At 41.0% G+C, this 23,965-nt stretch overlaps 1 protein-coding gene across 2 annotated transcripts in view; it reads right to left on the bottom strand.

Moving 5' to 3' along the window:
- Window positions 1-9,777: 9,777 nt before the first annotated feature.
- LOC146762592 (uncharacterized) overlaps window positions 9,778-23,965 on the bottom strand; it is a 66,099-nt gene continuing 51,911 nt past the window's right edge. For both annotated transcript variants that reach the window (XR_014946168.1, XM_085547813.1), the window contains 2 exons: window positions 15,053-15,131; window positions 9,778-13,971 (listed from right to left, as the gene is read on the bottom strand). Coding sequence is in view for 1 of the 2 variants with exons in the window: in XM_085547813.1 (XP_085403939.1) it covers window positions 13,965-13,971; window positions 15,053-15,131 (86 nt within the window). In the remaining variant the exon portion in view is untranslated. The remainder of the gene's footprint in view (window positions 13,972-15,052; window positions 15,132-23,965) is intronic.

The following is a 23,965-nucleotide window of genomic DNA, read 5'->3' as shown; positions in this document are numbered from 1 at the left end:
CTGAAATTTTGTAAAAAAATAAAAGATTATATGATCTAAAAGTTCACTCTGTGAAGTCTGTAGCAAGCTAAAGCAGTTCACTATTTTCTTTACAATAGAGTAAAATGAATTCATGACTTCATAATTCCAAGTTGCAGTAGAGCTTATGGTCTTGATTAGATAATTCTCTTTATTGGGCACCGATTAGAAGTTTTCAGATGAAAATACCAACTGGATGCAGGTCTATCAGCCCTGTTTGGTTTCCCATCCAGGCAGCTGGGGAACCTGGGCTCCTGAGCTCTGGTGATTCCAGGGCTGACTCACCAAAGCAGGGTTTTCAGGCATGTCACACGGCACTGCTAGGAACTCAGTGTTTGTGGAAGTGGAGGCCAGCAGAGGTGAAACTAATAAGAAAGTCTCAGGAAATGATATATTCAGAAACACCATGCATGTTTCCTTTTAGAAACAGTGTTTGGGGATTTCTGGGTCATGAGAAGGTCTTGAAGAATTGATGTAGGTCCTGACCAAACAAAACCACATAAATAAAGAAGAAAGAGTAGAAAAAGTATCATTAACCCTAAATCCTGCATTTTAGCTAGGTCTAGTCTTGTTCTGCTCTGAAATATATTTATATGGCTACAGAAACATGAAAAAACAAGAACCAAAGGGAGGCAACCTTTTTCATTTCACACATCCCAGTGCCAAACACTATCAAGTAGACTATTAAAATAAGGGATTTTGTTCTCCTTAAAATAACAGCAACAACAAAAAAAAAGATCAAAACAAAACGAACAAAAAAACCTAACACACACACACACACAATAAAGAAATATATAAATAAATCCCACAAAATTTGTTCTCTCTGTGCATGAAAGTTTAAACTATAACATGGAAGATTCTATTTTACTCAGGTTTCAAAAACAGGCAGGAGATAAAGATTTTATCTTTTTACTTGGCCTGCTTAGTAGTAAAAAAGAAAATAAATAAAACAGTCAAAAAAAAAAAAAAACCCAAAAAACAACCCACAATTATTTTCACATATTAATCCTTCATAACATCAGGAAGGCTTAAATGAAGATTTTAACGGATTAATGATTTCTCAACGTACTTTCTTGATGCTGCATTAACTGCACCAGCCTTTCTGTTCACAGAAAAGCACCCTCCTTTTGCTTTCCTGGAACTACTTTTCTGGGTGCATCTTCTAAGAAAAGAGAACATGAAAGAGAACATAAAGTCATACTTTATCCCAGAACCTTCTTCAGTATACATTTTTAAGCCGTTAAATAACAACAGAAATGGCAACAAAGAATCAAGGTTTGGACAACAGCATAACACACCCTGTAACTTACACACACACACACACACACACATAGACACACACACAGAGTGGAAAAACAGTGTACTTAAATATTAATAGTAATGAGTATAAGTGATTAATAAGGATGTAACAATAACCCAGGATTTTCTTTTTCTCTCTAATTAAGGAAAATAAAATGAGATTTTTGGAGATTCTACATTTAGCCCATTGTTTAAATTCAAGGCTTTTATAGACATCAGTGACAGATCTGAAGTTATCTGAAGATAACTGAGGAAGAAATAGACTTTTTTAGTGAGGTTTCAGAGTCTTATGCATAATGCTATATATTCAATACTTTCTCCAGGCATTGATGGCAGTATTTATGGGATAGGAATACTGGTCTAATCCATGTGGCTCAGGCTCCCAGTTTGTAACTACCACTTTTTCAGCACATGATTTTGAAAAACTCTTTTGTCTAGGAGCCACATAGTCATATGTAAACATCTACATTGAATCTTTTCACCTTTGATACCCTTTATAGGCACCAAAGAAAATACCGCTAAAATATGCCGCTAAAATATGGAATACAAATTCAAGCTATCTCAAAGGCAAACTATTTATAGGGGAGTTAGTCTTAAGCCATGTGGACAGCAAGCAGCCTTACCCATCTGGCCAAAGCACAGAAACTGGTCCCTGACTCTTCTGTTTGGCAATATAGGCAGAACTAGAGGGAGCTACAAGAAGAAACCCTTCTGGCATGTGTTTCCATTCACCCCAAAGTAGCTGTTTACAGCAGGCTGGATGAGTCATGCTCCTTGTATCTTGGTTTCTACAAAATGGGGAATGATATAAAATAGTATATAGTCATATTCATAAAGAACCACAAGTACTCTCTACCTGAAGAGAAGTCAGCAAAATGCAAAAGTATAAGTCTGGGGAAAATAAAATAAAATAAAATAAAATAAAATAAAATAAAATAAAATAAAATAAAATAAAATAAAATAAAATAAAAAGTCAGTGCACTATCAACCACCAGGAAGTAATTTCTTAGCTGATATATTTAGGAGGCAAATTTGCATAACTCCATTTTGTGAATCACCGGACTCCAGGAGTGAGTTTGGAGCAAGCAGTGTGGTGGGACAAGGCCGTGAAGACCAGGCCAAGGTTACAATGAGCAGAATGTGGGTCTAGACCTCATGATGTGGGAACAGGGTCCCAGGAGATGGAATAGCATTTCTTTTGCAGTAACACCAAGACCTCTCCTCTGTAATCAACATTTCCATGCAGTGCTGTTGGGAGCATGTTCATTGTATATCGCAGTCTCATTCAGTTAAAAAAATTATGTCCACAGCCTTTCATACTACATGAATTTTAAAATCAGAAAATCTGGCTTTGAAACACGTTTGGCTTACCATGAAAGTGAACTGTAGAAAAAAAAACACAAAGCAACCATTCCATGACACGCAGTCACTGGCATTTTTTTTTTTCCCCTCAAGAATCAAGGAACAGCCAGGCGTGGTTTCAGAAGGCATTTCTTATTGAATCCGGCCAAAAGATGTTGTAATATTTACCCTGGTACACGATTGTTGGCCTAAAAACTATTGTGTAAGGAGTCAGAATGGGAATACAGATTCAAATATAACACCAAATAAATAAAGTTTCATTAATGCATGGTTTAGTGAGAAGAACATTGGCTGGAGACTCAAACGGCCAATGTCTCTGTTGTCCTTTCAGGGGACATCAAAGCATACTCATGGTCCCAACCCATGTGCCGCTGGCAATGTTTCCACCCCAGCTCATGGGTGCTGGGATGGAGCCAGGCTGAGCCCCAGGCAGCATTCCCAGGGACACCCACTGCCTTGGTAGGCAGGAGCCCTTGCTGTCCCTCGAGTGCCCCCCAGCCCCGAAAACCAGTATGGAACAGTGCAATGAAAGGGCTTGTAGCCAGGCTCTCCTCAGGGCTGTATGACATGTGGCTGGAGAGAGGGCAAATGTGGGTGTTCCATGTCCCCCACAAGTTAGTTACTCATCCAAGCAGTCGGGTCCTGCTTGGGACAGCCCAGTCAGGAGGCATCTGTCAGGGCCTGTGTCCATCTGTGCAGCTGTAAAGATGAGCATAAACTCTTCAGGCCTGTGACCAATAGATGGCAGGCAAATCTTAGGCCTGTCATGCAAAGCAGCATATGATGTCCCATAGACTGCTTGCTGCAGGAGCTGGTGGGACTGCCTGGTGACCCCAGGGCTGGCCCTAGGCACTAGCGGTCACTGAGTTATTTCAGCCTCAGCAAACAGCGAGTCCCTCTCTCAGGCTCTAGCTGGCTTAGATACGACTGTCTGGCATACCTGCTTGTAACAGCATTTACTACGAGGAAAACATGCACTTGACTTGCTACTCTTCTGTCATGCTTTCCAGATTGCCCCTGTTCTACCCCTGTTGCACAGTAATTGGGGTCTAAATGGAGTGACAGAGAGAGATGAGATTGGTGTGATTCCCACCCTGTCTTTTGTACTGACTGACTGGATAACAGCTTTTTTTTTCAGCCACCCAAACATTATTGTCATGTGGCAGTTTTTCACAGCAGTGACTTTTAAGACCCAGACTACCCCAAAACAAATAAACAACCAAACCAAAAATACTGTGACAACAATATTTTCATGTTAATAACTCCCCGCTCTCAACTTTTAAGCCGAGTTAATATCTCTTAATGCATTCAGTAGCTGTTGATTGTTCCTCAGTCCCTGTTTCAGAGATCATGGAATCACAGAATTATAAAGGTTGGAAAAGACCTCTACCTACCACCAATGTTGCCCACTAAACCATGTCTCTAAGCTTAACATCCACATGTTTGTTGAACACATCTAGGGACAATGATTCCACCACTTCCCTCTGTCCACCACCACACCTTTCTCTCTGAGAAGAAATTTTTCCAAATATCCAACTATCCATTTGCTCTTGCCTGTGAATGCAGCATACAGACAGGACTGAGCAAGTGTACTGGCCACAACATTAGTGCACCTTTAGGCAGGAAGAAATGAAGATTGAAGTGGAAATTGGAGAAATAGCCACAGGTTTTTCCAGACAATTAAAGCACAATGGAAAGTTTGTTTTCTAAGCAAAGCTTTCCCATACATTAAGAAATTTCAGTTTTTTTATTTGATTTCTTAAGAGTAGTCTGCTGTTGTACCCAACAACAACAACAAAAAAGAATTAAATGTTTTCCTGAGAATGTGGCACGCCAAGTCCTTATTTCAACTTCAATTTGTTTCGGCTGAAATTTGTTGAAATCCAGACTGCCTTTTTCTCAGCATGCTATGCTGCCCACAGATGATTCTATGCATCTATAATTCTATTATTCTAAGTAGAGATGTATCAAATCTATATGTTCTATAGAGTATAAAAACAGCCCCAAGATATGCTGAAAAACACATGTTGTGTAATTATCAGCACCTCCCTCAGCCTGTGAAAGTGTACAGAAGCATCATGTTGAACTGGAAATGAAATCAGTGTTTGCTCCAAGCTGGGGCAAATCTGGGCCCAGGTTTTGCAAATCTCTACAAGGTATTTAAGAATATAGTGGAAATGTTAGTCCCAACCTCTGAGCTGGTCAAAATCCGATGTAAATTCTTGCATTTTACACCTTCTTCAACTACCAATGTGGCTGAAGGATAATCTCCTGTTAGGTACAAACCTCTCTTCGCTGCCACTTGGAAAACTAACATTGCATAGTCTTATGTAATCTGAAACATGTTTCATCAGGCAGGTGAACATGGTGCTGAGAGTTCAACAACAGTTTACCTTTTGAGGAGGAGGATCCATTCATTATGTTGCAGTCCCAGAGATAGGCCCTGCTGAAAGATGTCTCCAATTATGCCTAAGCATTACTCCAAGATGAGCCAAAAGGTTTGAAGGTATGGCTAAGGCTGTGACAAGCCAAACATTTGTCTTAGCCCCGAGAGGCAAAAACATCATCGGATCTTTGGAATGGAGCACGAAGCAGAACATGGGAAGCTTATGGTGTGCCATGCATGCGGGTGTGCACAAGCACACATAAGTGCAGGCAGGTAAGGTCACGGTGACCGCCAGGAAGCGGTGCCAGACGCTTTTCAGTACTTTGGCTCTGTCCCGACTTCTTTCTCATTCATGGGCACGGAGCCGAGACAGAGCCAGGTTTTCAGCTGCAGTCAGACTTTATGCTTCATTACTTTGCCCACCTCTGCACAGGATATAGCATTTTTAACATTAGCAGTTAGCATTATAAGCTCTCATAAATTATCCTGGGCCTCTGCTGCTGAAAATATGTTCCAGTGCATGGCCCGTCAGACCCTCTGCCTGTGAGGTGTGTGGGATGCTGGCTTTGTGAACCATGGCTGTTTCCCCACTGCAGCCTCCACTTGGTCACCGTTCACAGACTTGGAACTGGGTCCAGTGAATGTTTACCTCATGTTAATGTAGATTTCCCATGTGATGCACAGGGATAGAGCGAAACCTGCTCAACATGAGTGACTCGTTTTGTGCTCCAAATGGAAATCTGGAGGATAGGAGCAAGCGCTTCTCTGGCCAAAGAAAGAGCAAGCTCAGCTGAAGAAGAGCCATCACTGGGCATGCCAAAGGGTAATAAACACATTCTTTTTTAGAAGGAGAAAGGGAAGGGCAAGGAGCAGGTCTAGGGTGTGCAAGTAGTTTAAAGTCACTGCCGAGCTAACACCCACGCAGATGAGTGCTGGAGCACGCCAAAGGCTACCCTTCATTTTACAGCCAATTAGTGCAAGCTGCTACACATCCCTGCAGGACCAGATTCCCTACTTCAGCCACAGCCACCAATGAAGGATGACACATGAAGTGCTGTACCTCAGAAACTTCTTCAGATTTTATGACTCAATGCATACATCTTTGAGTTAAAGCTGCTTTCTTCCTCTTATATTTCCTCTTCAGGACCAGAAGCATCACCACCTCTCCCTTCAGTCACTGAAGCTCAATCTGTCTCACACAGGTGTTGTCCAGGAAGACCAAAGAAGTCAAACACAGAGTCAGTGAACAATGTAGAAAATATCATTCTCTTCAGTTATGGTGGAACAAGAGCGCTTTTGGCTACTTCTGACCTTTAACTAGATTTAGGGAAGTCTGCAGTAGAAAGAGGAAACTAAGTGTCTTTGAAAGACTGATTTTTCCCCAGAAGCTTACAAAAGGAGTGAAGGACATACTGCTCAATACTGTCTTATACTTTGAGGTGAAGAGCTGATCCTCAAGCCCATTCTGCCAAAGGAATTTCCTGCTCAATAATATGGAAGGACGCATAAGGGCTACAGGGATGGTGTGAAGATACATGACTGCTTGCTGAGAGCTTTCAAGTTAGTTGTGGGAAGGATCATATAAAGACTGTCATTTGAAGGAATAGGAAATGGGTTGATGGGCTGATGGTTGTACTAGATTATCTTAGTGGTCTTTTCCAACCTTAATGATTCTGTGACTCGCTGGTTCTATGAAAAATATGAGCAGAGTGTGTGAATGAGAAGAAACTGTGGGTGGAGTTATCCCACAATGGAATGCACAAAGCATACTTGGAAAAAAAAAAAAAAAAAAAAAGGCTCAGGGCTGCAAGAAAAGGTGCATGAGTGACCAGCTGAAAAGGGTGTGGAGGATAATCAGAATCTCTCCGGTGTAGGCCCTGTCTGCTATTTGCAAGTAAGAAAAGCTGTCAAGGAATCAATGGACTATTTACTACCTGAGTTCCAGTGAGAATAGCTTGTCTCTTTACAGTGAGAAAAAGTAAAAATGCACCTTGAACTTCTACCTCTCATGCTGCTACATCTCCCAGGGTATTTTCTGTTTTGGTCCTCAGGACTGTATCAGCAATTTGAACTCAAGACTTTAATTAAAAACTAGAGACAAACAGCCTCCACATGAGTTACAGACATTCGACATTTGCAGCAGACTTTGGTTTTCATCATATGACATGCTTTTGTAACCAGCTCAGTTAACGTTTTAATTTTAAAATATAGTTAACACTTTGAGGAGTGCTGCTCCTTTTCAAATGTTGGAATGCATACATACCCTCAGGGGGCTGTGTTTGTATTTATTTTGACCAGCACTGCACCAAAAAAAAAAAAAAAAAAAAAAGAAAGAAAAAAAAGAAAAACTTTGGCACATAAATTGCTTCTTTTTCCCTGGGGAACAGAACACAGAGAGAAACATGCCAGCAAGTCATACACCAGAGTGTCAAGGACATCCCTGGGAAGCTAGCAGAAGAAGCAGGAAAACGGGGAGTGATGATGGTAGAGAGTAATAAAGGAGAGGTTCTGGGATTCCAGAATATGAAAAGCAAAGCTTTTGGAAAGGAGAATCAGTCTGCATGTGATTGCTAGTGATGGGCTCAGAGGACAGATCCTGTGTTTTACACCCCTTTGAGGCTGCTAGCTGTATTTTTGGCACTGGCCACTTGCTCAGGAGAGATCCCAACTTTGGATGCTTAACACTTTGTTTGGCAGCCACTACCTGAAGTGCATGCTGAGGGAACGTGCTGAATATCTGGATTTCTTGTTCCTTTTGAAAGCAGCAATATACAGCAGCTATAACTAGTGCCCTGGCCATCTCTGTGAGAGTTAACTACCTCCGAAATGGGGGGAAAATAACCTCCTCCACATGGAATATGCTGCCTTGGAGAGACAAAAGACTTCATTAAAACCAGACTCACCAGAGCTTTCTTTAAAAATTTTATGGCTGTTCAAATGTAAAACATATTTAACAATGGCTCTTTTGCAATGTTATAAGCTTATTTATTAGACTATGTGTGTTCATAAATCATCCTTTTATCCTCCTTTTTATTTTTCCAAATTAACACATTTTCGGTAAAGGAGATTACAAGAGAGATGATGAAGTGCCAGATTCTATCTCCTGCATCTTTTGTGCTCTAAAAGAAAAATCATTAAAAAGAAAAAAAAAAGAGTGGGGCGAACACCACAAAGCTTTGCTGATGGTAGTGATCAGAAAGGGTAATAAGGCTGCCTTGTCTGTGCTCACACTTGTTTCCTCATCCTTTTTTGGCCAATATTCCAGCAAATAAGCTGTTCTATTTGTATGCATATAGTGTACTGCAGATGTGGTTCACCTTGCTGAGCTTCTCCCTCTGTGCAGCTACTTGGGGAAGTGTAGATGCAGCAGGCAACGTTAGATAATAGGACTGAGACATTTTCCATGACAAAACTCAAGATTTCTGTTGATTATTACTTATACACATGCTAGAAACAAGTGCTCTGTATTTCATGGTTTTCCAGTAGCAAACACAGAGAACAACAGTATCTTTAATCATTCTTTCAGCCACACAGTCCAAATGGCACACTGCTAATGAGTGAGGAAATCCAGTCCTGAGAGAAAACTCATATCACACATCTTTTGTGACTACTGGCAGGGAGATAAGTGCAACCTAATGTATGACTGGCGGCTGAACACATCTGTGAACCAATTAAAGGATGTGGTAGCCTCTTTAAGTTAAAAATCCCCCTTCTAGCTTGAAGCAGTGATGGGAGGTATCCACGATGGGAAGTATTTTGATGTAAGTCTCAATGGGAGTGTATCCCACCGTGTTTCCTCCACAGTGTGGCTGGGGTGTCCATTGGGTTGGTATACACTTCTTTTTTGAGAGGGTTTTCTCTCCCACCACCAGTATGAAGAGGACTGGCTTCCTAACGTGGTGACCCAAAGAGGTGTCAAAGTTAGATCAGTTGTCCCTACACCATCAGGACCTTAAATCTAGTAAGTAGGGATGGTGCAGCTTTTCAGTCTTTCTATCCGAAAGTCCTGCTGGCAGCATGGAGTCAAACAAGTCTGGAATAAACATCAACCTTCTACCTCCTGCTCAAGCAGGGACATCTAGGGGATAGCTTTTGGCGCAGGTGAACTCAGAACAACTTTTTGTGACACTCAAAATTACATTTGCTAACATTTACATTTTTAAAGCTACTTCTACAAAGCACCTTTCTGGTTACTGGCATAACTTCCCCAAAATGAGAACTTAGATGAGATCCAGTCAGTTAGGGGGAGCAAGTGTACTGCTGGGAAACATTGGTGGTCCCTCCTAAAAATGCAAGTCTTAACATGACCCTGAAGCATAACTGTTTTAGTGGGACAATTTCAGTACAGACTATATGTCCTGTAAAATTCTGATAGCAAACAAGCGTTTTTAATGCAGCCATACAGGCAGTTTTGTCGCTCAGTGGAGCAATTTGATGATCGATATCTCTGGCTGCTGATTCACATTCCTTTCTTTCTTAAATAATCAAGGCTACAACAGAATCCACCAAACTCCCCAGCCCAATTAGAGCTGTGTTCGTACAATTTACATTTTTGAAATGCACATTCTTAGCACAGAGGATGGGGCTGCAGCATCTTCCAATTATACAGAGCAATTAGAGAAGATCATCAAGACATTCTGAGGTCTCATTAGCGAAAGTGTTGGTTGTTACAGGCATCTTCACAGATTACAGCAGTGCCTAGGGCCTGCGCCAACCCCCCAGCACACATGCTCTTTTGGAGGAGTTAGACCATGACTCGCTTCTATTGAAAATATGGTCAATACTTTTGCAAAATCATCTTAGATTGTGTTCTTTTGAATAAAAATATTAATTTGTTCAAACAGGGAAGAAACCACTGAATTAATCTGTGTTTTCAGGTTTTAAAATTGAGCATCCTCTGGTAGGAAAAGACAGTATCGCTCTGTGCCTAATGGTGAGGAATAAATATTTCCATTATATAAGAAAAACAAAGAAATACACAATATTCCTATAACGTTGTTCATGCTTAATCACCATGTAGAGTGAGGCAGGTTTCAAACTCAAAGTAGTAAATCCTTATTTTACAGGGCTCCAATTTTTGCTTGGAGAAATACAGAATCATAGAATCATTTGAGTTTAAAGATGCCATTCAAAGTCTTCTAGTTAACCCCCCCAGCAGCGAGCAGGGACATCCACAGCTCCATCAGGTGCTCAGAGCCCTGAGCAGCCTGACCTTGAGTGTCTCCAGGGATGGGCCATCCACTGTCTCTCTGGACAACCTGTTTCAATGCCTCACTACCCTTATGGTAAAAAACTTATTCCTTATATCCAGCCTAAATCTCTCATCTTTTAGTTTGAAACCGTTTCCCCTTGTCCTGTCTATCACAACAGACCCTGCTAAAGAGTTTGTCCCCTTCTCTCTCATAGGCTTCCTTTAGATACTGAAAGACTGCTCTCAGGTCTCACTGGACAAGGTGTCTTTGATGATCCATGAAATAACCAACCTGTAAATGGTCAAATTTTCAGATCAATTTAGAATTTTAAAAAGGAATCTATGGCCCAAGACCAGACCTATCTGGCATGCTTTCCATACAGCCTTTTGATATGACAAGGAGACAAAAAAAATTGTTCTCTGAGTGTTGCCAAAACAATGCAAATTGCTTGCATAAGCTCATTATGCCTTTCTACACAAGGGTGAATTCCCCTCTAAAAGTGTAAGTTTCTTGCAGCACCATAGAGTGCTGCAGGAGCTGCTCAAGGCACCAGCAGAAACAAGTTTAACTGACAGTTGTGCTGGCTGCTAGCTGTATTAAAAGGTATTTTCCCCCCACATAAATTGGCCAGTTGTTCTGGAGCATGAGGCAGTTTGTGTGTGGCCACTTAAACAGCTGTTGGAGGAAGATCTTGTTGGAAGTGGCCAACAGGAGTCAAGCCCTGGGGTCAAAAGGAGCATCTATGAGGGTTTGCAATGGCACAGCAACATCTCACAATACATACCCTGATAAATGAAAAATCTTTTCATATCACAGGATCATGAAGGTTGGAAAAGACCACTAAGGTAACCTAGTCAGCCCATTGCCACCATGACCACTAACCATGTTCATCAATGCCACATCTTCAGTAATATCACACCATAGTTTGTGATGGCATTTTCTGTGATTAGTGACTGTTGGTATCATCAAGATTGATTCTAGACTTGACGAGCGGCAAACCAGTCAGTTTGTGATAGAAGAAACGACTTTTCTTTCCACAGCTGCCTTGAATACCACATTCTCACAAACCAAACTGAAACCAAACCCAAAATCTGACTGAAAAATGTTGTTTGAGAAAGTGTTTTTGAGACTATTTGTTTTCTAACACAAGAGCTGTATTCAAGAAGCAGAGCAACTTAACAGAGCTGCTTAATAGAAATTGTTATATATGAAGCTGCAAAGAATATTAAGTATTCCCATTTCTAGTAAAAGGTGATTATTTATTAACAGTCTACATTAATAGATATGCAGGCAGTCAGATAGATTATTTTAAGGGGCATTTCCAGAATACCTACTCAGTAGGAAGTTAATAAAATCTGAAAGAACATTTATAGTGGCATCTTTTGCTTAAGAAGTTGCTTTTCATAGATAAAAATTCTTTGTGTTTCTCTGTAATTATTTTGGTGCTCACACACCCTGCTGCTGTCTCAGGATTTGGCTGACTTGCTGTTACTGGTTGTCATGGAAAGCGCTCCACAGAGCTAGACAGTGAGGAGATAAGAGCAGAGGTTTTCAGTGATATTTTGGTTCGTTTTGGAATGCTGTTTTTAAGTTTAGGGAGCAAAATTATGGGAAAAGCAAAACAAATTATTACTGGCACTGCTCTTTTTTAACTTCAGAAGACAGAGGAATGGGGGAGTGACTCCAGACTGTAAACAAGCCATACTATCTGCAGCCACAGCCAGCACGAGAGGCATTCCTTAGGAGCTCAACCTTGAATGGTCCCCAGGGATCAGGTTTCTGGCATACTGCTCTCCTGATGGCACAAGAAAATCAAGTTCAGAAATGTTGCGTGTCTCAATGTAGACATCTTCACTTTAATCCACTCACTCCCTTGGGGGTCATGATGCACCTTCTAGCTGGTTATTTCCCAACATGTTTTTATAAGTTATCTGTATATATGGATCTTGTTTAAAAGTAGAGGGACAAATTTTGCCTTTACTTCTGAGCTGTTCTGCTGCTCTATAAGGTAGAAGCAGGGGTGCCAAGCCAGGTTCCCACACCTCTCTTGGTGGGTGCATCTGTATCTCCAGCTATCTATACTGGAGTACATCTGGATGTCATCCCAGGGAGAACTGTATGCATGAATGTATACACAGAGTAAGAAAATGAGAGGGACAGATTATTTAGATTGATGCTGACACTCAAATATACTGCTCTATCCATCCAGTGGCCTTCTAACAGGGATGGGGGTTGAAATCCTGCATGTCGGGCTTGGGGAGGAAGGCAGGAAACCTTTGGAAGTTTAGAGCAAGATCATTCTTTAATGAAATGAGCATATATTTAATATGAATCATCTCTGACTCAGCTGAGACAAAACAGAGGTATTTATTTTCCAGACTGATATCTTTAAAGCTGTCTACAGTTTTGGGTATTGATTCGTGGCCTCAGGAAGTTTTTTCTTTTCCTTCTATCACCGTGGGACAGGATTAAATTACAATTGATTTTATTATGGATTAAATATGTTTGTACTGGATTAATTGCAAATGAAAGTACATACATCTGCTTTGAAAATTTACCCTATCACCAAACTCAACCTCTATAAATTAGAATTAATGTTCTGCTGAGTATAATCCCCTAGTTTCACTCTGCTTCATATAACCTTCTCCCACCTCTGCATTTGCAGCTTTCAAAAAATAGCTGTGGATTGTTTTTTTAAGAACCCGAGTTTCGGAAAACCACCACTGCTAATCCAAAGGGAAACTAGATGACTCTCTCCCTTTGACAGCACTGCAAACCTCAGCTAGGGCGTCTTCTCCCTTTCCCGCTCTCTCTTCTCTCTTCTCCTGTCAGCCCTATTTTTAACGCAGGAGGTCAGCCCTGACACTGACAGACGTTCAAGTGCTGCAGACTTCTGGCCCAGCTGGCACAAGGAGCACATGGTGTTGCCAACTCACCTCTTTCTGCTGCCAGCAGCGATGGGCTCAGCCCGTGTCCGACCAGCTGCCCCCGCTGCCTGACCCCCCTGGGACTGCCCGGTTCCAGGCACCAGCCTACAGATGGCAGACGCCATGCAGATGGCATCACTGTATTTTGGAGGTGCCGGTGGGATTATTCAGGCTGGACAATTAGACCCATCAAAATGGGGTGTAATGAAAGAGAGTGTTATTTTGTGTCCCCAAAAATGTGCTGGCTGGCAGTGATATGCCCATGGGCTGATCTGAACCTGTGTGCAGTTTGGTATGTGAACTTCCTTCAGTGTGGATTAGGATTTCTTCAGGTCAATAGAAAAGGGACCATTATTGTTAAATAATTCCCCAAAAAGAGTTCTCCACTGAGAGAATGAAAGATACATGAGAATGCACTTTTTTCTGACCAACTTTGCAAGCTTGATGTACTCAACAAGATGTCTGTCTCTCCAGTTGATACTGAGCACTGAAGAATATAAAACAGCTGGAGCTATGTAGAGTCCATTGCCAGCCAACATGTGGCTCTTCCATGTTTTGATTTCTAAGATCTCCTTCCTTCAGGATGAAAGGACTGAGTTTTGGTTATGAAAAGATACAACAATAAGAATCACACCCAGTGCTACTGGCCAAGCTAATGTACAGTTAATTTGCAGGTCCTGTGGCTGCACTGGGTAACAGGAAGGGCTGAGTGCTCCAGTGACCTCTGCTAGGATGTTCAGGTGGAGTGATTTCCTTCTCTTGCCTGTATAAGTTCTTTCTTCATAAGCTGCAGAAGAATTTAGCAGTTACAAAGAGCTGCTGCACATATGCACACATAAATCTTTGAGAACTTTTTCAAGCTGTGCTGGACTTTAATGATACTCTCCCCTCAACTATGTAAAGATCTATTAATTTTGAGTCAAACTATTAGACAGTCACACTAGAGTGGGTTTTGTATTAAACAAAAATGAAATTAGTTCATGCACTATAATTCTAAACGCTTTTGCTGTAATGTCTGTGTATCTAGGACACGTGTTTCATCTTAGTATGAGATCTGAAGTTCGTCTCAAGTTGCATGGCTAGAATTGGAGCTGAATCTATAATAATAGTTTCATAGTCAATGTGGCCAACACACATTACTGAGAGTGGCAGAGGTTTTCTCTTGGGGGATGAAGGCTGATCTAGGAGGCTAGCTTGCCTTCTTGTTCCTGCAGCTGAACTCAGGGCTCTGTGACTGGGAAGGGGTGGGGTGAGTGGCACAGGGACATGTCATCCAGAGCTTCAGAGCCCTACTTGAGAGAGTGCTGTGATAATGGCATACCCACACTACAGTCCTTCTGCATCCTCCTAACATGCACAAGTATTGTGGGATGTGCTGGAAATTATAACCTTATCCAGCCAGTAATGGTTTTCCTGGAGAAGCTATTTTTCCATTCTTGTGACATTAACACCTCGCCAGGAGAGAAAGAAGTGGTGCAAATCTGTGCCTGTTGATTTTGCTGCGAATATCATAAGTCTTTCAGCTCCACGGTGGCATGTGATTTCTGTACTTCATTAAAATGTGCAACTTCTAACCAGTAGGTAGCTAAAGTTTCAGCCGGGAAACCACAAACCAATAGAGTACAATAAGAGTGGTGACAGGGGGAGAAGCACAGCTATATACTGTAATTGCAGTCCAAAAGGCCATCACTGCGAGACAAAATGCCACAGTTTGTGGTGGCAGTGGGAAGCCACACACTGGGATGAAAACATGCTCTTTGCAACATAGGCACCTCTGTGGCAGAGGCTGAGTGGATGCTTGCATGTTTTGCAAGCAAATTAAAAGCAAGCAGCTGATTTGACGTGGGGCAGCCATAAGTTCTACTCACTTGTTTTTATTTCCAGCGGGAGATAAAGGCTTGTGGAGTGTAGAGTTGTTGGCTTCTTCAAACACTTCCTCCAAACAGCCTGTTTTATGGAGAACAGCAATAAAAAATGTGAGGTTGTCGCAGTGGTGAATTATCACCAGTAGAAAACAGCAAACATTAAGAGTCTGATATATGTTAACACTGAATATTTTGACAAGGACCAGTAGGAAAAAGCAAAGAGAGGTGTGCATTTCACTTTTTCAAGCAGTTCTCTTAAGTCTTGACAGCAGGGCAAATATTTACATTACTCTTGTGTTTCATATGTGATGCATAACTGCGGCGTGACCCAGCCAGATGCTCTCCCTGGGATGTGGCGGAGAGGCAGCTCTCTGATCTGAGCTGAAAAGACATTTAGTCAGTGCTATGAGGTAGTTTAACTGGAAAAGTTAGCTGAAGATCAGCATTTCTTCTGAGGAAAAGTCCGTGAGAGAGCAACATGTATACACACTGCTGAGACTTCTAATGAAGCTGATTTTGAGCAACACCAGCTACTTTGCTTACCAGAGTACAGGAACACTACTGGGCAGCAGAAGGAGCAAAAAAGCATGACAAGGGAGTTGGCAGGAGCATCTGTTTTTGTGAGCTGTATGGATTTCAATAACAGTTTATGGTAAAAAAACATTTCTTTTCAAAAATCAAGTTCTGTATAAACTCATTAAAATTTTCAGAAGTGCTGAAAAAATATTGAAAAAGCATTTGAGCATTTTCTGAAAGAAATATCTTTTTTGCTAGAATGGTGTTTGAATGAAGTTTATTTCTTTCAGCTGGTCCTATTAAGCACTACAGTGAGGCCTGCACACCCAACTCTTACCATAGCCTCTATGGGTATTGTAGCCTCTGGTTTCATTAAAAGTTAAAGTCTATTTTAATGGTCTGTTTACACACACACACACACACACACACAAACACACACACACACAAACTCTTTTTTTTTCTTATTTTCTTTTTTTTTTTTTTTTGTCTGAAAACATCTGATTTCTGAAAATGATGAAAGATTTCAGAGCTGCAGGCTCTGAAACCATCCCAGGCTTTCAGTTTCTAAGGCTCAAAACATGACTTTTTTTGCAGAAGGCTTAAGACATACAAAAAAAGCTGGATAAACATCAGTGCCCTTGAAGCAATTGCAACTTCACTGTTCTGAAATCAGGCAGCACAAACTCAGGAACCTCATAAATCTCATAAACCTAATCACTAACTGTAAAATTGTTATGGATACATTTCATTTGTAAAAGCTTTTTTTTTTTAGTTCTTCCTCGTCAAACAAAAATAATTACGTGTTGCTCTCCAGTCGTTTTTAATCAATACCAGGCTGCCTATCACAGAAGTATCAATGAAGTAGGTTAAACTTAACCCAACCAGAGCAGGTTTGGCATTTCCTACTTGTTTTGTGAACTTGTCATTCCATTCATTTTGATATAATTTATATTTGCTTTAAAACACCCTTATCGATATTCTGCAGATTTTGTTCAGCCCTGCGTCCCTGCTCATTTTTTCTACAGTATTTTAATGAAGAAAAAAAAAAACAAAACAAAGGCCATGGAAGGGTCAACCTTAGCAGGAGTCTCCTTTGCTCTTTGAAACTGAGTAAGCTCAACCACAAAATAAACCACTGTAAAAAATGAATTATGAGATGGGAATACCTTTACATACATGGCACATGGGTGGAACAAACTAGTCACAAACCATCCAATAGCTCTTAACCACAGGATTTTAACACTAGTCGGCAATGCTGTTGATACAACTATTCTTAACACATTTGGAAAACATTCTTAATATTCAAATGCTCTCTTTCCTAGCCTACCAACCTCACTGCAAAAAGAACAGACATCAGTGCTGGCCTGACTGAATTTACGAGAAAATCTACCTTTGACTTCAAGGTTGTGTAGCTTCCAAATAAGCAAAAAATAGCAGCAAAGGTTTCCTAGCACAAAGCTTCCCTTGCTTCATGGTGAAGAAATTCTTGTCTCTTGCTTTCAAGGCTACCACACTGAAACAGAGATATACAGGCTTAATTTTCATAGTCTTATTTAGACAATTTTACAACCACGCTTTTTTTTCCAAATTAAAAGCAGTTCTGACTTTTCTGATGTAGATTCCTTACTTTATTAAAAAATGAGATGCTTAAAGATGAATGTTTCTACTTTTCTTTCTATAATATTCTGATATTTTCCTGTTGGTCTTGATGTAATTACAAGAGATTTAGTGTTATAGTACATTCACCTGGAGAGTTGTAAAAATGAAAGAAAAAATATGACTACAAAGTATAAAAAGGGAATGGGAATTTGCAGTTCCCATTTTTTTCTGTTGTCTGAACGCCTCCCTCCAGCTTGATGCCCTTGACTGGAAAGGCTTATCAGGGCAAGTGGTGGCATCTGCAATACCTCTGATGTAAGTGTCTGCAAGGGGTGATGTTGAAGTCTCAATGTAGTTGAGCCTTCTCCAGTCCATCTGATGCCACCCCATGAAGGTTCAGGGGACACCTCCCATACAAGGCTGCTGCATGGGAGAATGAACCACAGATGAGACAAGAGGGCACTGTATCACCTAATGTTTTGGTGTGTGAGTACAGAACCCATTTCTTTAATTTCTTTGTTCCCATGAATCCTACAGGAAAAGGAAACTCTGTGATCAGACAGTTCCCACAGCAAGGAACTCAGTAGGCTGCAAGACTGCACACACTGGGAAATGCCCACCAAGGAGCACCATAACCTCTTGTAGAATCACAGGATCATAGAATTGTGGAATGGCTTGGATTGGAAGGGGCCTTAAAGACCATCTAGTTCCAACCCATAGGCAGGGCTGCCTCCCACCAGCTCAGGCTGCTCCCCATCCAGCCCAGCCTTGAGCTCCTCCAGGCATGGAGCACCCACAGCTTCTCTGGACAGCCTGTGCCAGTGCCTCAGCATCTTCTGAGTAAAGAATTTCCTCCTAACATCTAACCTAAATCTCCCCTCGTTTAGTTTAAAAGAATTCTCCCTTGCCCTAAGAAAAAAGTTGATCTCCCTCCTGATTATAAACTCCCTTTAAGCAGTGCATAAGCAAGGTATTAAGGACCTTACATGAATGAATATGCTGCAGCTACCTGTCTGAGGTACAGTCACGCGGTACAAAAGAAACACAGATATGCAGGTAGACAGGGATGCACAGGTTCTCTTGGGTACCCTTTGCACTGCTCAGGTGAGCTAACATTTGGGACCTCCCCACCCACCTGTGATCCCTATTGCACCCATTGCACAGAACTGGTAAGGTAAAACGCAGGCAGGGAAGGGATATGGGGGGAAGGTGAGCCTCCTCCAGCACCAGCAACCCAGTCAGAAACCAGATCCCAAGCCCCACAACACCAGACTGCACAGACACTGGTCTGTATTTCGTGTGCTTTCCTGAAATGGTGATGTAATTTATAACCAATCCAGTGCAGACAAACATTAATGACTAGGAGGCTAGTTTCAACTCCTGCCATCTCACTATCAGCTTAGTTCAGCATCAGGCATGACTTTCATCTAGACTGGGGAGGGGGATGAGGGCCTCACTGCCTCTTTCTGCTCTCATTGCATACATTGTGCGCTCTCAGTGCAGTGTTAGAAATAGCATGGACATAGTGCTGTATTCCTCCAGTATCGGATAATAACCTTTGCATGCTTGGCATAGGGAAGGAAATAGCAAGGGAAAAGGGGAAATGAAAGTAAGTAGAGAAAAAATCCCACATAAAAATAGGGAGTATGTTAGTAAAGTAGAGCTTATGATTCAGTTTTGCAACCGCAATTTCAAGGTCCGTCTTGTTGAGAAGGATATGACTTAATGCTTTTGCGGGGGCATTCTTCAAAACAAAAGATCATTGCTTCACCACTCACTGAGAGAAGTATCAATTTCTGCCTTTTATGAAAAAAAGACAGATGGTCATTTTCTGTATATTTAGATCAGCAAACTGAGAAAACATGAAAGCTTAAATTCTGTTAACTATATCCTAGGGAGAGTGCCATCCTTCTGAACCCTTCAAGTACAATTCTGTTTTGAAAAGTAAAAATTCACATGCATGCTCAGCACATCTTATCCATTGGTATATTTAGAGCTACAAATAATTCTCAGTGTCTCCATTTATCTCCTGTATTGTGATGCCATTGCTGCTAGCAAGGATGCTGGTCTCCTTCACTTCACCAGTACAACTGTTCACCATTGTAAAATGCAGAAACTATCATGATGGCAACTTTAATCCACTGCTGCCTGCTAGTAGAACTGTCATAACATGCTTGCCATCTCTGCAGAGCAAAGTGACTGCAGAACTTCACCTCTAATACAGGTTGCTTTACCTCCAGCTGACAAGCAGTTGCCTGCTAAGCCTCTGCAGTGCAATTGTTAGATGTGTCCATCAAAAGTCAATGCCCACAGTCCCACCTTTGCAGCCCAGATCATGCACTTGATTACACAGGTCCTACTTTAAGCACTAGGTTTGCGGTCATGTCCAATCTTGCTCACTCAGCCCTTCTCCTGCACGTATACAATGATCAGCAAATGATTAAAGCAATGGAGAATCAAATCGCAAAGGAGGTGTTGAAGCTACTGGTATTGCTGTCATGTGTTTCTCTCAATCCTTCTTGGTCATATTCAAGAATCAAGAACCGATCAGATATTACCAGCTGCTACAGCCCTGCATCCATGGCCCAATACTATCCTTTATGGAGCAACTTAAGAGGATAGAGTGAGAAAGTAAAGGTAACTTGAGAAATATTTCTGGAAATACTGATTCGGTATGTTTGTTTGGCAGTTCATTGATTCAAAATCTGAGGGGCTTTTCTAAATCATAGGCAAAGCCTCCACTATAAGAGAATCCACAGACTCAGTTAAAGTAAGCTTGTCATTGCACTTCAAAAGCCAAAATTACATTGAAGATCAAGAACCGCACAGACAAAACTTAACTGGAACCTTTGCCTAAAAAGATGTGCAGAATTACTGTGCACATCAGCTGTTTGGTGATAGCCTCTGTCAGATTGGGTTCTGACCAAGTTACTCAGAAGAAAGTATAGCTGGGATCCCAGGAAGTCATAGGGATTGAAGTGGTCACTTGGACTGTTCCTGCCACAGCGCTATGCTTAACCTATTCCTGACAGATATCTGATTAAACTGTACTAAAATGTTCCACAGCTCAGACAAATCTATGTAGAAAAACAGACAGAACAGCATATCTCCTTTTTACCTTTCTTCTGTTTTTATTGCTTTGTGAAGAAATAAGTTTTCTTCTCTGTCAGGACTTTTGTTTATAAAACATCCTCGTATCCAGTCAATGTGAAGTTTGACAAAGTAATTAAAGCAGACAAACATCCAGTAGACTTTGAAACACTATCATATACAGAAATGGCCTGAAGGGAAGCCGTCTTTTCTGGCTCCTTCTGTGATGTCTGTGTAGGTAATATATCTGAAAAAGAAGACATTTATTGCACTATTTTAAATAAATTATTCCTGTGTGAACCCCTAAGCCTTTTCCAGTGAGTGACATTTAGCTAAGCTGCTGTATAGAACATGTAAGTTCATTTTTTCTGGCCAACTTTTACAGTCTGGCAGCAGACTGTTCATATCTGTTGTTTTGCAACTAGCTCTCTTTATTGGTTGCACAGTTGTCTGTAAAGTAAGCAAGGGCATGAAAAGTATTTTGAAATCAGCTAAAGAAGTCTTGCTACATTTGCTGAATGACTTAACATCAGAAAGTTCAGATAAATTATTACAGTCAAAGCTGTTGGACTTGCCACTGTTACTGAAGTTGGCTATACTCTTGCATCAGCAATACCATTCCTATACTCCTAAAACCTGAGCTCCTCCCAGTCTTCAAAACATGGATTTTCTCAACACCCTCAAGGAGATGACATGATGTGTACTTTTTATAACAAGAAAACTGAGGTACAAAGGACCTGAATCCAAAGTCATTCTAATCACATTGTTCTACAAGCTTGAATGTGACTTGTAGATATTCTGCATTTAATGTGTTCCATCTATTTTTGATGTCAGTGTCATAGAGACTTTTCTTTGACAGACTGTGGGTATTTTTTTCTGCTTCATATCAATAGAGTAGTACAGATAATAGGACTCATAGGATGTGTGGAGACTGTTGTGCACAGTGCTCCCTCGGGCTTTCTCCCCTAGACTTTCAGTTTGGATCTCCCCAGACCAGCCCCAAAAGGTACTCTTGCAGGTCAAATGAAAAACCTGTACAGAAATGTTTGAGCATAATTTCTGTAGAAAATTTCAGTCTTCTGACAGGTGAAACAGGAAGATCCAGAGAACTATAGGTACGAGCTGTAGGCTGGAAGACATTTCTAAATGTTGACAAAAAGGTAATTGGTTATTGTCACCATAGATTCACAAAGGGGAAAGATGCCTGACTAACCTGGCAGCTTTCATGATGATATGAATAGCTTGTTGGATGGGAACATGACAGTGAACATAATTTAACTGGACTTTGGCAGGGCTTTTAGAACTGTGTCCAGTACCATCCTCATAGATAAAGTGATAAATATGGCCCATGTAATGAACAGTGAGATGGTTTGAAAGCTGGCTGAGTAACTAGCCTTTAGGGGTTATACTAAAACAAAATATAAAATACTGTAATGTTCAACATACAGAGAAGAGCTCAGCATTCTAGATTTGACTCCCAACACAATGTCTGGGAGAACAGAGTAAGTCAGACTGGTATCTACAGAGGTCAGTGTATTGACATTCCCATACTGTCATCCTGTAGGCATGTCCTGGCTTTCTGGCTGGAGAGATTTCATCTACAAAATGATGTCCTGCAAAGCAAATATGAATGTTGAGATTCACCACGTCAGGATGAGATAGCAAGAAATTTCATGGTTCCTGGTGGTTAGGCCACTGCTTTGGCAATGGAGAGCCCTGAGTTTAGTTCTTGCAGTAAGGATGGATGAACAGTGTAGAAGTAGTCTGAGAATAGATCTGAAGCATCCTTTTGTGAAGTGAGTGCATTTATTGCTGGATCTTCAGTTTGCAGCAACAGCTTTATATATCCAGATGGCTTAGCTCTAATGAGAAGGGCACAGACGGGCCCTTTCTCTTCTCAACAGCCAATCGTTGTTGGATTTTTTTCTGGGAAAGAGGTGTATGTTTAAACCCTCTCAAGATTAGATGAGCACTAATCCCAGGTTTCTCCCTCTCCAGACGAGTGCCTTAACTGCAGAGAAGCAGAGCTACTTCTGCGTTTTCTAAAGAAAGCTGCAGTGGTTGCTGTGTTTTTCACTACACTCCTTTTCTTTGTTGAGATATGCTGAGGATGCCAGAGGATGCCTCAGAAAGTCCAGGTCTGAGATCTGGTCTGAGCTGAAGCATATGACAGAGGTAATGAGCTTTACAGAGAGATAGCAGGCTAAGTTGTGTGCTGTAGGCACATTAGAATGTGATGGACAAAGAACTTGGAGGCACGTACTTGACCTGGGAAGCCTGCACTGCCTGTTCAAGGTGCCCTGCCTCCTTGGTGACTTGATCAGCTTGCATGTGGATACATTTGTGTCTGATAGTAAAACTCCAGCAAGTCATCATTTTTACCCCTGTAAACCACCCTAAATGGCCATAAGAATATCATATATCAAATATACTTAAAATCTCAGAAGGTTTTTGCTCTAGGTTTTTGTTTTGGTTTGGTTTTTGATTTTCTTTTTTCCCAGCTGCACATAGATCCTATGGAAGAGAAGCCATGGGAAAAAGTAAAGCTTAATTTCAGATCTGGGGCTGATAGTTTTATACATCTGGAAGATGTTCACATATCCCCATTCTCTAACCAGGTTCTTTGGTTTGTATCAGGAGCAAGCCCATCAAATTCTGCTTGCAGTGCCTTTTATCCCCTTTATTATTCCTCAGTTCTAACCCACAAGACATTTCAAACATTAGAAATGGTTCAGTGCATAATGGTTTTCAGAAACATGCAGTATCTCTGTCTAAATGAGAAAAATAAATATCTAGGGAGCTTTTGCACATGTCAACAGTACTCAGTGAAGCAATATGTGTAGGCAGCGCTGGAAACAGTGACAAAGTGAGTATCTGTGCATAACTTGGTAATAATATCATCACCGTCTAGACAACTCAACAATTAGCATCCAGACATACCGAAGCCTTCTTTAAGAAGACTCCAACAATAAAAAAAAAGAAGCCTCCTTGGGGAAGAAAGCCACAGATCTCTCTTTGCTACACTGCACATGTACATTTAATTTTTGTTTCATTTAAAAGGTTGCTTTCTAAGATATGCTGCTTTTCTCAAGGCCGCTCCTGGGTGCATGTTTGCAAAAACTGCAATTGATGAAGATCTTCCTGTTAAAACATCTGTTTTAATATTCTCTGCATATAGCAGTTGCTAGGCAAAAATGTTTGATATGGCAATTCCCATGCACTTCCTGGTCTGTTTCTCCTTTATTATTTACTTTGAAAAACATTATTTTCAAAATATATCAATACTGGGGTGATTCAGGACAAAGAAAGATTTTCTGCACAAGCGTATGACTTCCAGTGGGGTATCTTTAAAGGACTTAATCCAAGACTTGACTCTTCTTTAACAGGCCCAAGTCTGTTCTCACTTCCTAACTCTTCTTCTATACATTGAAAACAGCAAATTACACTGGGACAAATCGAAGGTAAAGGCAGAATTATATCCTCTGATTTTGTTACATGGGAGTTTTATTGCTTATACTGTAGATTTTTTCGCAGTGGGGTGCAGGCAGATATGACATTAGGTCTTTCTTATTTGGAGGGCTGACATAAAAGGCATGCAGGAAACTCCACAAAATTCCTATTATTCCACCTGAAGATAGGGATTGTATTTATCTCCATTTCTCCTTGTGGCTTAGCCTCTTTATGCACCATACTGGTTTGTGGTCGTTGGGA

Source organism: Coturnix japonica, chromosome 1 (assembly GCF_054131305.1).
Source record: "Coturnix japonica strain WE chromosome 1, WE-NBRP24, whole genome shotgun sequence".
Taxonomy (NCBI): domain Eukaryota; kingdom Metazoa; phylum Chordata; class Aves; order Galliformes; family Phasianidae; genus Coturnix; species Coturnix japonica.
The sequence above is the reverse complement of the archived record's forward strand: the minus strand, read 5'-3'. Positions and strand labels throughout refer to the sequence as shown.